Source organism: Chlorocebus sabaeus, chromosome 12 (genome assembly GCF_047675955.1).
Source record: "Chlorocebus sabaeus isolate Y175 chromosome 12, mChlSab1.0.hap1, whole genome shotgun sequence".
Lineage (NCBI taxonomy): Eukaryota > Metazoa > Chordata > Mammalia > Primates > Cercopithecidae > Chlorocebus > Chlorocebus sabaeus.
Genome location: NC_132915.1, coordinates 5859432 through 5876029, shown reverse-complemented (window position 1 = coordinate 5876029; position 16598 = coordinate 5859432). Strand labels below are relative to the sequence as shown.

The 16598-nt window shown below is 41.6% G+C and overlaps 1 protein-coding gene across 3 annotated transcripts in view; it reads right to left on the bottom strand.

Moving 5' to 3' along the window:
• The window catches only part of IARS1 (isoleucyl-tRNA synthetase 1), a 74600-nt gene that overhangs the window by 41960 nt on the left and 16042 nt on the right, over nucleotides 1–16598 (bottom strand). For all 3 annotated transcript variants that reach the window (XM_007969739.3, XM_007969738.3, XM_007969737.3), the window contains exons 9-17: nucleotides 16410–16470; nucleotides 12930–13025; nucleotides 9604–9726; nucleotides 9068–9159; nucleotides 7977–8075; nucleotides 6292–6418; nucleotides 3592–3665; nucleotides 3053–3247; nucleotides 1060–1146 (exon numbers count right to left, since the gene is read on the bottom strand). In XM_007969739.3, the coding sequence (XP_007967930.2) occupies nucleotides 1060–1146; nucleotides 3053–3247; nucleotides 3592–3665; nucleotides 6292–6418; nucleotides 7977–8075; nucleotides 9068–9159; nucleotides 9604–9726; nucleotides 12930–13025; nucleotides 16410–16470 (954 nt within the window). The remainder of the gene's footprint in view (nucleotides 1–1059; nucleotides 1147–3052; nucleotides 3248–3591; nucleotides 3666–6291; nucleotides 6419–7976; nucleotides 8076–9067; nucleotides 9160–9603; nucleotides 9727–12929; nucleotides 13026–16409; nucleotides 16471–16598) is intronic.

Sequence of the window (16598 nt, the reverse complement as noted above, 5' to 3'; positions counted from 1 at the left end):
TTTTGTATTTTTAGTAGAGATGGGGGTTATACCAAGTTGGCCAGGCTGGTCTCCAATTCCTGACCTCAGGTGATCCGCCCACCGTGGCCTCCCAAAGTGCTGGGATTACAAGCGTGAGCCATGGCACCCGGCCCTCAAAACAATTTTCAATTAAAAAAAAAAAAAAAAAAAGCAGCACACGTACTACAGAGGCAGACTGCCTGGGTTCAAAATTTGCATTTACCACTCATTTGCTGTGTGTCTTTTGGCAAGTTTGCTTTTTCCTGTCCCTCAGATTCCTCAAAGGTTACAATGGGATAATTATAGGAACCATCCACATGGTTCTGGGGATGAGTTAAAATGTGAAAAATGAGTTAAAATGTGAAAATGCACACAGTGGGGCCTGGCAAAAATAAGGATGTACAAAAAAAATAAGGATGCACAAAATGTTAGGTGACATCCTCTTTCTCCTCACATAGCATAAAAAGCAGGATTTCTGTGTGGGTAAATATTTCAATTTAAAATTTTTATTTATGTTTATTTTTATTCTTAATGACTAGAGGTAATAAAGTAAAGGAAAAATGAGACTTCTTAAAAAGCAGGAAACAATGCCCACTGGGAGGAAGTTTCAGATGAGGAGAAGAATGGGATCTGGTGGCAGAGCACCTGGGTCAAGCCTAGTGTGGCTGTCACTAGCTTTGATCCTGGGCACCTGTGGTCTCTAGAACTCATAGATTCCTCATGTGTTAAAAAAAAGGACAACAAAATCTACATGAAAGGACCGATGTACAGATTAAACAAGATCTATAAATAAAAGTACTTCATAAAATAATAAGTTTAGTAAATGCTATTTTATTACTAGTAATATCACTAGTGGCACTATTACTAGTAATAGCTCAATCTGAAAGTCCTCCCCTTCCTCCTCCTCCATCAGGCTTAGCTTTCACACACTCCTTCTTAAGAAACAGTGGAGACAAATCTCCACCTATCACTACAACAAAGTTGACCGCTCGCACACACTCCTTCCTAAGAAACAGTGGAGACAGAGCTCCACCTGTCACAACAACAAAGTTGACCTACCTTGCCAGGACGAGCCCATTCACAATTACATTCTTGAAAGGCGGTTGTCCAAAGAGGGCCGTGGACAGCACCAGCAGGGTATAAAACCTGAAAAAAAAACCCAAACGGTTCAATAAAAATAGAAATGAAGTCCAAGCATAAGAAAGAAACTGTATTTATTCATTGAACTGAATTTCTATTTTTGATAAGTCTTACTTCTTGATAATCACTTAAAGCAATGATTCTTAACACTGGTTACTGAAAAAAAATGGAGACACAGGACCCACCAGAGACCAATCAAATTACTGTCTATGATTTGAAAAAAAACATCCAAATAAAGGTCTGGAGTGATTTACTGACCATTTCTCTGATACCAGGTCTCCCAGGAAGTCTGTGTGGAGAGCCACATGGCGGCACTGGGTGGCCTCTCAGGACCACCCAGAAGCACCTAGCTGAAAATGAGGGATGGGTGTTGAATCTGGCACAAGATCATATGGAAAAGACAATTTGATGACAAAAGATGCAAAATGCACTCTCATCCAAAAGTGATAAGGCAGACTAGAAAATGCTTTTATTCTGTAAAATGCTGTGTACCTCATTCATGTGCTAGCTAACCTGTTCCCCAAATGAACTCATATCCCTGACCACTTTCCCGGGGATGATGCTCTTCTGCTTCTCTGACCTAGTCCTGCACCCTGCGAACATCAAGGGACATGAGCTGAGGAGACCAGACCCCATGGTTAACATAAACACCGATCCAGATATCCCTCGCAGTTCTAAAGGAGAGTTGGGAGGAGCTCTGGTGCCCAGGAGAGGCAGCCCAGGCCTCAGGGATGGAGAAGGAGGCAGGCAGCAAGGACATGGGACCCACATGAGGACTGTTACCAGCTAACAGACTTTGCTATTCCTCAAAGGAACAAGCTCATTGGTAAGGCATCCAGCCCTTTCTAAAAACAGAATTTGCTCTGGGTAGCTGTTCCTATAGATAAAAAGGACTGGAATCTGAAGACAGCACATTACAGGACACGAAGACTTGAACTCAATGATTACCCAAAGTCGTCAAAGAGAAAAAATGACACTAACAATTCCTTAAACATACCCCTGCAGAAACATTACTACGAATATATAATTAAAACCTGGGCTGGGCGCAATGGCTCATGCCTGTAATCCCAGCACTTTGGGAGGCTGAGACGGGCGGGTCACTTGAGGTCAGGAGTTCGAGACCAGCCTGGCCAACATGGTGAAACCCCGTCTCTACTAAAACTACAAAAATTAGCTGGGCGTGGTGGTCCATGCTTGTAGACCCAGCTACTTAGGGGAGGGTGAGGCAGAAGAATTGCTTGAACCCAGGAGGTGGAGGTTGCAGTGAGCCAAGATCACACCACCGCACTCCAGTCTGGGCAGAGTGCAAGATTCCGTCTCAAAAAAAAAAAAAAAAAGTAAATAAAACCTGGGCCAGCAAAGCCCATCCATGGAAAGAAAGGAATTCACCTTTTTCCAATTAAGGAACTGCTTTACATAAGGCACCAGATAAAAATCAATACCCAAATCCTCCCCCATATGTATATTTTTAAAAATCTGGATTTGTTTAGAATGTTGATTTACAAGGCTAGCCTCAATATCTGAGTACACTGCCAACTATCCCTCAAATTTCTAGCACCCAATCTACTGTCTTTTATGCCAATACTTATTAAACATTTGAGTAAATGATCTGACGTACGCTAAGAACACATATTGTTTTTTATCATTTAAACATCCAGTATAACATATATATTGCAAAATGCCAGCAAGATAACTCAAATTGTAAAACTACAGCCCTATTGTAGTGGGAGATTCCTACTCAAAAGGCACTTCAATGTCCATGCTTGGTGGTTGGGGGGAGAGGGCAGGAATGTAGCCTGCCTTACTTGCCACAATCTCTCCATCACCCAGTAGATAATTGGCAGCGACTTAGTAAAACACTCCCTAATAAAATAAAATCAGTAAAACGTGATGAAAGAACAAGGGGGCATACCATCCTCTGGTTTGGTCGATGCCCTCGGCAATGAAGTCTGCAGGAAAAGCATCCTCAAACTCCCTCTTGTTTTCAAACGGGTAATGAACCTGAGCATAGGGCATGCTGCCACTCTCAAACCAACAGTCAAACACTTCAGAGACGCGGTGCAAGGATCCCTTTCCACAGCGTGAAGGAATGGTCAGGTGGTCAACGCTAACAAACAGAAAAGTAGCCATTTCTATTAACTCTAAGCATAACAGAACTTGCAGTTTAATTGCTAATTACACAAAACCCTGACATTATCCACACTTGCAAACAGAAATATCAGCAATTCTCAAAGGCTTTCAGAGAGTGCCATGAATCCTCCATCTGAAAGGTTATGAACCATTCACCTCACATTTCACAAGACAAAGGCCACAATACTGCAATATGACACGAGTCATCACCAAAGTAATTCATCAAGCTGGTCTTCCATGTGTGTCTCTGTAATCTGCTAGAGACCAGGTCTTAATAGGAGAATGATAAAACTGAAGTGAATTGAACATTTAGAAACTGACCTCTCTCTGTGGAGATCTGAGATCTTTGCTCCTGACAGTTCTTCAAGTTCTGCCACTGACCCAACGCATACTACCTGTCAAAAACAAAGTTCAACAGCAGGAGCTCCTTAGAGCCAAACAGAGCATACTGAGTTAATTTATGTAGCATGCATGTTTAGTTTGAGAGACTGATGATTTTCCTTTTCCTTTTTTTTGAGACAGGGTCTCACTCCCACTGCCCAGGCTGGAGTGCAGTGGCACAATCACAGCTCACCGCGGTCTCAGCTTCCTGGGCTCAGGAGATCCTCTCACCTCAGCCTCCCAAGTAGCTGGGGCTACAGGCAGGCGCCACCCCGCCCAGCTAATTTTTTGTTTTAGTAGAGACAGCGTTTCGCCATGCTGCCCAGGCTGGTCTCAAACTCTTGGACTCAAGCTATCAGCTGGCCTCAGCCTCTCAGAGTGCTGGGATTACAGGCGTGAGCCACCCAGCCTGAGACTGATGATTTTCTATAAAGGCACATTAACACACCACTCTGGGCTGAGGGATAGTATTCGCTAATGTGGCTTCTCTCTCATGAAAGACACAGCTTAGTCTTAGTCTCTGAAGAGGCCAGGGTTGACACCGCTCCTTTGTTTCCACCCAACATCAGAGGGAGTCCCTACCTAGAGAGAATCTTAAACATTCATAGCCATACTCTCAATGGGTATTAGGGTTTATTATGTGCAAATCATCAAAGTAACCGGCGTAAGTGAAACATCTTAGATTTTTTCTCTAAGGCATCTTAGTTTCCTCCTGGCACCTGAATCTGGCTCATTAATCTAGAATCTTCCCAAGAAAAAGCTAGAGCTAAATTATCGTCATCCAGTACTTAGTGGTGGGAATACATTCTGAGACATGCATTATTAGGGTGATTTCATTAGGCAAATATCACAGGACACTTACATAAACCTAGATGGGATGGCCTAAAACACATCTAGGCTACATGGTGGAGCCTACTACTTCTAGGCTACAAACCTGTATAGCATGCGGCTGTACTGAATTCTGCAGGCAACCGTAACACTATGGCAAGTGCTCTGGTTTTCATATGGTTTGTCCCCAGCCACTCTCATGTTGAAATTTAATCCCCAGTGTGGCAGTATTGACAGATGGGGCCCGATGGGAGGCGTCTGGGTCACAAGGTGGATCCCTCATGAACAGACTAATGCAGTGAGTTAGTTCTCACTCTATTAGCTCCTGTGAGAGCTGACTGTTAAAAGGAGCCTGCCCCGACCCCACCACCCCTGTTTCTTCTCTTGCCATGTGATCTCTGCATACTCTGGCTCCTGTCCAGCCCTCCATCATAAGTGGATGCAGCCTGAGGTCCTCCCCAGATGCAGATGTCTAGTCTCGAACTTTCCAGTCATCCAGAATCATAAGCCAAATAAACTATTTTTCTTTATAAATTATCCAGCCTCAGGTATTCCTTTGTAGCAACACTAAACAGACTAAAACAGGAAGTATTTGAATTTCCAAACATTATGAAACATAGAAAAGGCACACTAACCATATGGTATCGTAATCTTGTGGGACCACTATCATATATGTGGTCTGTCATTGACTGAATGACATTATGTGGCACATGACTATATTGTGCTTGGACCCAATCAAAGCAATCAGACAAAGCCACAGGACGCTAGGATTATGTCCAAGTAAAGAGCTGAGAGATGGGGCTAGCTGGGGCACTCAGAATGGAGGGATCATCTGATAAGGGCCACACCAGGAGGAGCTGCTGTGGGTTCTCACCCAGGGAGCTTCTGTTCCTAGTAAACACTGGTGACCTCTTTCTCTGCCCTTCCTGTTCAGTCCTGAAAAGTGTTCTGATTCAGCTACTTCACTGCTGCCTTTCAGGTCCCTATGGGAGATTCACCAAGGTCCCCAGGGTGCTGCTGCTCATCACTGCTACAATGCTGTCAGCTTTGGACAGAAGGACAAACAGAGATCTATCTGTAGAGTAAGTCCTCACCTAATGTCACAGAGAGGTCCCAGTAGCTGGGACTAACTGGTGTGCACCACCATGCCTGGCTAATTTAACAAACGTTTTTGTAGAGATGGCACCTCACTATGTTGCCTAGGCTGGTCTCAAATATCTGGCCTCAAGTGATCCTCCTGCCTTGGCCTCGCTAAGTGCTGAGATTACATGTGGGAGCTATCACACCCGGTCTAAAGTCACAGTTATCAAGAACCTCTGCATGACATTAAGTGAGGACACAGTATATGCACACATCTATATATCCACACACATCCTCTTACTCATTTGATTTTAGAAGTTAAAGGTCTGTAATGCTTTGGTAAATTTCTTTTCAAATTTTCTTTTTTCATCATCTATGAAGTCAGTTTAACCATAAGCTAATAATACACCTTAATGCAGGGGGAAGAAAAGACAGAGAAACACAAGAAAAAAACATTTAAAGTGTAGAGTTCCCTGAGAAAACTGTATCCTTTGATTTTTACAGAGGACAGTTTTATAACTTGTAGTTAATTCAAGTAAAAAAAGTAAAACACCTAAAAACAGATTATCTTATGTCATGATTATAGAAAGCAATAAAGAGGAAAAAAGAAATAAGAAAGGGGCAAAGAAAAAACAAAACAAAACCAAACCCTATTCTTTTAAACCACATTCAGATTTCATGAACAAAATGCTTTAGCAAAAATCAACACAAGGAAATACTGCCCCGCCTCACCTCCTCAAAGTCATCGCTGACCCACAGTGGGATAGGTGTGCCCCAGTATCTGTTTCTGGAAACTGCCCAGTCACGTGCATCTTTCAGCCAATTTCCAAATCGTTTTTCTCGTACCAACTCTGGGACCCTGCAATAAACAGATCACACAACCAATCACGTAAGAACATCAGTAATTCAAACATGGAAAAAGCCAAAATGTAAATAATATTCACAGGGGCCTCTGTATAACGCTTTGTGGGCCCAACACTCCGGAAACGTGGCACTCACTGCAAAGAGAACGTCTTCTAAATGGACAGCATAGCATATGCAACAGTTTGTGCTGCCATCGATGACCTACATCCATAGATAACCCCACAGCACACAGGCCTCCCACGTCCTCTTCTTCAGCTGGAGTACGGCTACCACATGCCTCTAACCAGTCACCCTAACTCTAGCCAGCCCCATCCCAGACAACTCTGGTCTTCACACTGTCTTCACCATAGCAGTTTTACTGAACTCACTAAGCAAAGGCCAACAGGCCAGGGGACTGGTAGCTGCTCTGGCAGCCCTCTCTACAGTCTCCTCTGGTCATCCTTGGTCTTGAATTTCAGGCTCTGGCAATGAGGCAAGTTCCCTAGAATCCTTCTCACTTAACTGGCTTTGCCTGCCCTCTGCCATGAAGCCTTCCTCCCCTCTGCATCCATCCTCTTGCATCCGTCCCACTCCCAGTACTCTTCATTCCTTGAGGTTCAGCTTTGCAGAAATCCTTTTCAAGCACAAGGCTGAGTCAGGGTAGGCTACTGGACCTCCCCTTCTTCTCTTGGGCACTGCAGTTACTGCCCTGTACTTCAAAGATCAGTTTATATGCCTGCACCCCCTCGAGGTTATCTTACTAATATTCTATATCTAGTAACTTACACATTAGGGCAACTAATCAGCTTACTAGCTCTAAAAATGAAAAGCTATCTTTTGAGAGACAGGACCACTCTGCTAAGAAATATTAGAAAGCTACAGTTTATAACTATGTCCTTTGCTGCCCTGAGATTCTTCCCATTCTCCTAAACTCAAATACAGTTTTCTAGAGTCTAGTTGGGTCCTTCTGAGAAGTAAGAGTGGTGATTACTTTTAAAACTCATAGTGAAAACATTCATCTGAAATACATAGGTTGAAGCCTTGTTTCATTTTGTACCCAGAGGCTGAAATGATACCTCTTGGGCTATCACCTGCAGGACACATATCAGTTTTGGAAAGTAAAGGCTTCTGTGCTTGGAGCTTATCCATACAGTCAAGCACAGGGTACGTCATCCACGGCAGGACTGACAAGAGTAAGTACAAACGGGTTTTGCAGGTATCTGAAAATAATGTTTACTCTGAAAATGACTCTTATTGAAGGCCAGCAAACTCTGGCAGTACAGCCATATTTTTCCAAGGTCATTTCATTCCATAAATCAAAAAATGGTAGTTTATCATTTCCAATGAGTTTAAAAAGAAAAATACTACCTTACATACTTGATCACAAGGATGTTACCTCTGTTATGTAACATTATTTGAATTACTTTGTGTTCCTAAACACATAGAATAAAAGACAGTTATTATAATACACAATAAAAGATGGTTATTAAAATTATAACTTGGGGGAAGTGTAAACCACACTTAACTAACCACATGACAAAAGACACTGTGAAGAAACACATCGTACTGCTCACCAGTAGCACAGGTCATTGTTCTTTAGGAGCTGGTCCACCATGTTCTCCACTCGCACAAACCAGCTGGGCACCGCTTTGTAAATCAGAGGAGTGTCTGATCTGGGAAGCAGAAACACAGACATAGCTGCTCAGGCTGACACTAGTAGGCACTAGGGTAAGACTGCCTTTTCATGTCTTATTCACAGCATCATCACTTACTTGGCCTTCTGCTCATATTCATTTTTATTATAGATAAAGACATCTAAGACTTCAAAATTGGCCATCTCTTTCCACAACAGTAAGAAAGGCAAAAACTAATACAAGAACAAGACCAGAAAAAAAAAAAGTTCTGCTAGTGACAATTATCTAAGAAACAATGTCAACTTCAACTTCAGCACAGAAGAGGCAATGTGGAAACCAAACATGACGCAACCGAACACTTCATTTTCACCCCGACTTTTATAGCGTGGTCTTACAGTAAACGTTAAAATCACATTTAATTTTTCAAAAAATTCTGTTACAAAATTTTAGAGATGTTTCTCATCCTAAAAAAAATGTGGCCACAACACAAAACAGATTTGTACAGGTCTATTTTTCTCACACAGTTCCTTAGGACAGCAACAATTTTAGCCATTCATAAAACTCTCCTAGACCAGGCACTGTGGCTCATGCCTGTAATCTCAGCACTTTGGGAGGACAAGGTGGGAGGATCATTTGAGCCCAGTAGTTTGAGACCAGCCTGGACAACATGGGGAAACCTCATTTCTATAAGAAATGCAAAAAAGAGCTGGGTGTGATGGCGCCACCTATATAGTTCCAGCTACTCCAGAAGCTGAGGTGGGAGGATTGCTTAAACTGGGGAGGCGGAGGGTGCAGTGAGCCATGACTGCGCCACTACATTCCAGCCTGGGTGACAGAGTGAGACCCTGTCTCAAAACAACAACAAAAAACAAACAAAAAACCCAACTCTCCTAAAAATGAAGTAAGAAGGCGGCTTCCCAAATCGACTCTAAAGGATACAAATGAGATGAACACCACAAATACGATGGAATGCGCACATATAAGCACAGACTGGAAGCTCTAGCTACAACACAGTCTTTGTTTCTTCTGACCTCCAGCAAAAAGGGTAGCTGTGAGTGAAGGTGCTGGCAACCAGAAGTCGGCCTTGTTCCTTCAAAGTCCTGATGATACTTTTGTCAGCATCCTATTAAAAAATAAAATAAAATTTAGCCATTAAAACATACTATAATACTTAGGAACAACAGATTACTAGAATCTGATACCTTGTTATGAATAAAAGACATAAATAACAAATATTATTTATTATTTTTAGTAACTAACTTTAAGCAATTTTCAAGTACATTCCACAACATTTAAGGTTATAAAGTTTTCGATCTGAAATGATTACCCTAAGGTCACAAAATTGCTTCATGAGGCATAAACTGGAGTTTTTCTGATCTCTCCCTGTGAAATTTCCTCTAAAGATATGAGACCCTCTGAACATAACTGATAACATCTATCTTTACTGATTTTATGTGATGACAAAACTAAATAAAAACAACTTCCTAAAATTACAATACAATTACAAATGATGATAGAAACAAATCAGAAGTAACAGACACCCTTCTATGCCATATGGATTACAGACCTTCACATACTGTCCTGCGAAATCTGTCACCTCCGCTGTGAAGCAGCCTGAAGCATCCACAGGGCAAACGGGGAGTGAGTCTTTCCGAATAATGTTAAAGTCCATACAGATCCGATAGTCATCCTGAGAAAAGGCAAAAGGGAGGAAGAATAAAACAGTCTATGTATGGGTGTAAGCATGAGGTAATAGATTCCCAAGGTAATTGTTTTATATTGTCACATATACATGTCATCAGCTTCGTCCTGTAAACTGAAGGTAACTCAAGACCATTCGGAGAATCAGAGCCCCACAGTTGGACAGGGGTTAGATCATCCAGCCCAGTCTTCTCAAGTATTATTTCCCAGACCTCCATATGCAGCAGAGTATCCACTAAATAAGACAGATGACATACTTCAATTTTTTAAGTGAAAGGAATTCAGAAAGCAAAGGTATAAAGAACGGCTACTCTATAGGCAGAGCAGCCACACAGGAATGTTTTAAAACTAAACCAAATTTGATTTATAACAGCAGCACGCACATCTGAAAAACCAAAATACACACAAATATAAGGCATGGTCTGTTAGTATTACATGACGCTTGATGTACATTTGGATTTGCACCCTCTCAAGGAAGACCCCAAAGGATGGCAACACTGATCCTTTGAAAAGTATTTACTTTTCAAATAAGCAAACTGTGTCTCAATTGGCATTGCTTATACTATGATGCTTCAGGAATATATTTTGAAGACTGTTTACAATAATGAGAGCAAATGTTTAGCAAAGTGCTATGTGAGACAGTATTCTGAGCACTCTACACACGCTCACTTAAACCTCACAATGCTCTCAAAGTGGCATGAAAAACAAACAAACAAAACACTTCACAATGATCCTGCAAAGAAGGCAGATAGATGTTCTAGGTTTTCACCAGGTGCTCCCCTCGCACAAACTAGCAATCATTCCTATTTTACAGATAGGAAAGTGGAGGTACCAAGAAATAACTCAGCTGTGAAGCAGCAATGCTAGGATTCAAAACCAAACAGCTTGGCTCCGGAGTCTATAGTCTTCATCACTGTGCTATGATGCCTAAATACAAAATTAAAGAGACTGCCTTATGTTGATGAAACCACACTCTGGGTTGACTCCAAGACAAGCTGGAAAGCTGACACGCTTCCACCTGGATCTGTGTTCACCTCTCCCTGTGCTGAGGCTCACTGGTGTGGTGTCATGTGGGTGGACAGGGAAAGCCCCTAAGTGTAGCAATTTGAACCACTGAGTGTGGAGCAAGTAACTTTACCCAGTGCATTAAGCTAAAAGCAGCATTCCTGAATGCATCCAGAACTAGTGATGTTCAACATGATGACGCACAAGTGCACAGACGCTGCGGAGATCAAACACTACCTTGCCTGGTGAAGACAAGTGCAAACCGGAAGGCCTCTCAGAAAATGTTTATCAAGGCTGGGCGCGGTGGCTCACGCCTGTAATCTCAGCACTTTGGGGGGCCAAGGTGGTCAGATCACCTGAGGTCAGAAGTTTGAGACCAGCCTGGCTAACATGGCGAAACCCCGTCTCTACTAAATATACAAAAAATCAGCCAGGCATGGTGGCAGGTACCTATAATCCCAGCTACTTGGGAGGCTGAGGCAGGAGAATCGCTTGAACCTGGGAGGCAGAGGTTGCTGTGAGCCGAGATTGCACTGTTGCACTCCAGCCTGGGCAACAGAGGGAGATCCCTCTCAAAAAAAAAAGTTTACCAAATGGGGTTAAAGGCTATAGTTTAAAGAATGAATCATCTATAACATTAACATGCACGGCATTCAGAATAGATATACAAGATATAACTCTAGAGTTAATGACAAACACCCACATTTAACCAAGAATACACACAAGTATAAGGCATGGTCTGTTAGGAGATCTGTCAGGAGGTTGAAGCAGGAGAATCACTTGAACTCAGGAGACAGAAGTTGCAGTGAGCTGAGATCCTGCCACTGCACTCCAGCCTGGGTGACAGAGCGAGACTCCGTCTCAAAAAACAACAACAACAACAACAAGAACAAAGAAACCCCTAAACTACAATTCAAAACCAAGAAGTTACCTTTTTATTATCTACTAACAGTGGGGTAACCACACCAGTTAATTGACCCTAAAATGATTATGAACAATATTTGACTAGTTCCTAAAACTCTTAAGTAGTATCATCAAGAATGCTTCCTTCCATCAAAATGGACCAGGTATTAGGTGATTATTAAGGAACTGCTGACTTTTTTGGATATAAATAACAATGGCACGGTGGCTATACTGAAAATAAATGTCCTTATCAGTCAGAGACGCAGGTAGAATTACTTATACATGAAAGACATGAGATTGAGGATTTGCTTCTAAATCCTCCAGCCAAAATAAAAATGTGTGGTACTGTACAGAGGAAGACAACAAGAGAGATTACCAAAACATTGAGAGTTAATGCAGCTGGATGATGTAAAAAAAAGAATCTATTATAATATTTTCTTCTGTGTATGTTTCAAGATTTCCATAATAAAAACTCAAGTGACGGTTACACTAAAAGCCCAGATTTTACTACTATACAACATGTCGACGTAAAAAAATTGCACCTGTACCCTCTACTTCTATAAAAATAATAAAATCCTAGAAATTAAGCATGAAAGCAAAATGGCAAATGAGGGCAGACTACTGTCACTGCCTTTTAGAACAAAGTCACATTTCCAATCCCTCTAACTGACAAAAGGATCAAGACTAGAGGAATGTGTATGCAGGCGCTACACCATGCTACGGAGGAGGCAAAGGAAGTCCAGATAGGCCGGGTAATTCACCCAGGAACTGCCTGTTAATGGCAGCACGATGATTTAAGGTGAGAGGTGGTTTACTGTAAAGCATGTGCCTTTATGTTATTCTGTTTTTATTCACACAAAATTACATGAAAAGGAATGTGTTTTTAGAAAAATTATTCTGGTCAAAATATAAAATTAACTGTAGAGTACTGTTTTGAGGGGAGAGGTCAGATTCCCCCTTCTGAACATTTAATTGAGAACACAGCAGAAGTGATGGGAATGGTCTGTATCTTGGTGGCTGAGACAACTGCATGTCTCTAGATGCCTGTGAAAACTCACAGAAGTGCACACCAAAAAGAGTTTACTGGATTTGGCCCACTCTTTCCAGAAATCAGCTCGGGATGAAAGGGAACTGCAGATGCACATTTTACAAGCCATCTTGCAGGCAGTGAGCCAGCAAAGAGGCCTACCTGGTGACCCAACGTGATGACACATGACACCGCATCTATGAAAAGTGGCTACCGACATACTTCTCAAATACATTTGCCAGACTTATGCTACTCACAGCACCAAAGTAAGGAGCTTGGTGGACAACCCCTGTGCCTTCTTCTTCCTTCACGTAGCTGTCAACAAGCACAGTGAAAGCGCCATTCTCTTTACACTGGAAAGAAAGAACAGCTGGCTTCAGGGATGAAATATTAATGTGTTACAATGTTAACTTTGTAACAGTTTTTCCTAAGAACCTGAAAACACTTTTAACAGGTAAAATTATTTTAAGAAATAGAAAAGAATAATTCAGGCTGGGAAGAAACATGCTAACTCAACACATTTTTTCCCATAAATAATAAGATACCACTTACAAATGAAATAATTATCTGGAGACCGGCATATAAAAATTTCTAATTTCCTTGGTTACAAACTGATTTTTTTCATTAGTTCTCTCTCTCCCAACTTTTTGTTCCCAGTATGCAGTTTAGGATACAGTCTCAGAAAGCATGGTCCCTAAATCGTTCACTTCCTGGTACATTTTCAATCACTGCATATGTTTCGCTTCTCTTTTTCCATTCGACTCAGCTCAAGTTATTCAGTCATAAAGGCAAATCTTGAAAGGAACAAGTGGGAGCCACAAGTAGTAAGTTCTACTTACAGGTACTCCACCACCTTAACACTCGGGGGAAAAGTATTCAATTTCATTTTCTTTGCAACAGTAATATCATCACGTTAATACATATAATGCTAACAGACCTACTCTTTCTACTTTTATCTCTTTACATTTCTTTCCACAAATCCTTGTTTCTACCAAACTGGCCCTTTGATGTCCTTCCTTTTTGCATTGGTAAAAAGTACTTTCACGAATGATTTTCACATTTAACTCCTATAATCCTGTGAACAAGCTATTAGTATTTCCATGTCTTAAAAATATTCTGGCTGTATTTGCATTTCACAGATGAGCAAACTCAGAACAAAGATTAAATTTCGTCTTATCCAAATCACATCACTAACAGTGACGAAGCCAGGACCTGGAACAGGCCTTCTGGCTGCAAATACAACGTTATTTTCAATTACATCCCAGTACTTGGTTTCTTTGGAACTTAAAACTAAACTTGAAAAATAACCATAAAATTTTAATTGCTGTAACTCAAATCACCTTGAAACATTTTAGATATTATGGTATGACAGGTGCTAAAACTTCGATAGTTTAAACAGAAAGAATACATGGGTCCTTAGAATTACATATATACTTAGTTACATGTTCTATACTTAGAAGCAGTATAGACAAAATCACTGCTTCTTGTCTCTCAGGGTCTACTTTGGGCCTACCCAGGCCGTGGTTGGGCTGTTTCTACCCAGGTCAGTAGATACCAACCACCAGGAGCCACAGTGCTGCTCCATAGGCAGTGTCCGCTGACACAGCTTCCCTTGATACTTCAGAACAAGTATATTTCAGTGAACATCAGATGATTCTGTCCTGGGTCAGACGATTTATAGTACCTGTCTAAAGTCACCGAAGGTTTCAGGTAGTTAGCTAAAGTTTATTTAATGAGTAGGTGTTATTAAACTTATATGTACCGAGTGCATATTCCAGACAGACCTCTACTTAACCTAAAGTTCCTGCCTAGTGTGTCCACGTGTATTTTTTCAGGGGGTCGAGTTTTTGGGTTCTCAACAGGTTTTGTGATTCAGAAAAGTAAAGAGTCACTGATCCACTGGAAGAGATTTTAGATAATAAAAAAAAACACAACATAAACCAAAGTAGGTTAAGCTATATGATAGGAGAATGGAATGAAGTAATGACATTTTCCAAGGGAGAAACCAAAGATGCATTTCAGAAAACTTTCAGATGACATCTGAGTTCAGACTTGAAGGGTGAGTTAACTCAGCAGATAGCAACATAAAAAAAAGATGAAGACTTCTAAAATGGTAGGAAAACTTAATGAAAAAAAAAAAGGCAGGGAAGCAGGAAAGGGAAGAGCCAGTTTGACTGAATAAAGGATACGTCTAAAGTAATGTGGGAGGATGAAGTCAGGAAGCAGGTCTGTCGCACACTGACTGGGGAGGGCACGTTCCGAATGCTGGGAACTAATGCTTGTAGGGAGGAATGGGAAGAGGGCAGAGCATATGTAAATCCACTGGGCAGCAACATGGGAGGAGGAAGAAGGCTATTACGTAGGCAACTCAAGAGGCACAAAAGTGAAGAGGCAGGTAACAGACACACTGTGGATGGGGCCCAAACCACAGAGGTCTCCTGCATCAATCAGACTTGTCCCACAAGGAACATAAACAACAGAGGGTTCAGCAAACATTTTTTTCTGGGATGGGATATAAGTGATATGTCTAGTTGATTATTATTTCCACATAACCATAAGGCCAGGTCTGCTCATTATCTCATTTCAAGACCTTTAAATAAGGATAGAGGAATTCCTCCTTGACATTATTCTTTTGGTGAGAGTGTGGGAGTGGTGGCAACAGGGTTTGCAACTGTAGCTGTGGATTCTTCATTGTCAGAAAATAAAACCACATAAAACAACTTTATGACTCTGAAGAAACTAAGGTGCTAAATGTATGAACTCTGTCGTGGTGCCTAGATTTAAAACACCTGCCTCATTAACCTCCTTGAAATAAAATTGTGTTTACCTTTACACACAGGGTTACTGTGATTTACTATCTTAACTTTGTCAAAACAAACAAACAAACACCTCAATAAATACCCTGGGTGGTATGTAGACTACATGGAATAAAAATATACACCTAAAAATCCAATCAAATGTAAAGTGATTCCTCATACAACTTGAGAAAAATGTTCAAATAAAAAATCCCAGCTTGGCCGGGTGTGGTGGCTCACGCCTGTAAACCCAGCACTTTGAGAGGCCGATGCGGGTGGACCACGAGGTCAGGAGTTCACGACCAGCCTGGCCAAGATGGTGAAACCCCGTCTCTACTAAAAAGTACAAAAATTACAGCATGCCTGTAATCCCAGCTGCTTGGGAGGCTGAGGCAGGAGAATCCCTTGAACCTGGGGGACAGAGGTTGCAGTGAGACAAGATCGTGCCGTTGCACTCCAGCCTGGACGACAGAGCAAGACTATCTCAAAAACAACAACAAAACATCCCAGTCAGGCACAGTAGCTCACACTTGTAATCCCAGGAGTTCAAGACCAGTCTGGGTAACATAGCGAGATTCTGTCTCTACAAAAAATTAAAAACTTAGCCAGGTGTGGTGGTGTGTGCCAGTAGTCCCAGCTACTTGAGATGGGCAGGGGAATCACTTGAGCCCAAGAGGTCAAGGTTGCAGTGAGCCGTAATCGTGCCACTGCACTCCAGCCTGGGGGACAGAGGGACAGAGAAGACCCTGTTTAAAAAAAAAAAAAAAAAAAACCTCTAAAACAAAAAAGCAACACAAACAATTTAATTTTGTTGGCACTAAAGCAGACTTTCTGGATTCAAGTACACTCATAGAAGCAATGTCAATTCCACTTATCACAACACTCCAGCTATCAAATAATCAGATTGTGGAGAGCCCCCAGAGTAGCGGTCCCTAAGCTTACCTTCATGAAATAGTCAAACAGGGGCCTGTACTTCTTGCCTTTAAGATAGGAACCAGGAAATCTAGAAAAGGAGAAAGGTAAACTCACAATTAGATTAAAATCAAATATGAGGCTACAGCCACATCAAGCTACCACTCCCCTCTGGTTTACTGGCTTCTTAGCCCTAGCCATTAATGCTGTAATGTGTGA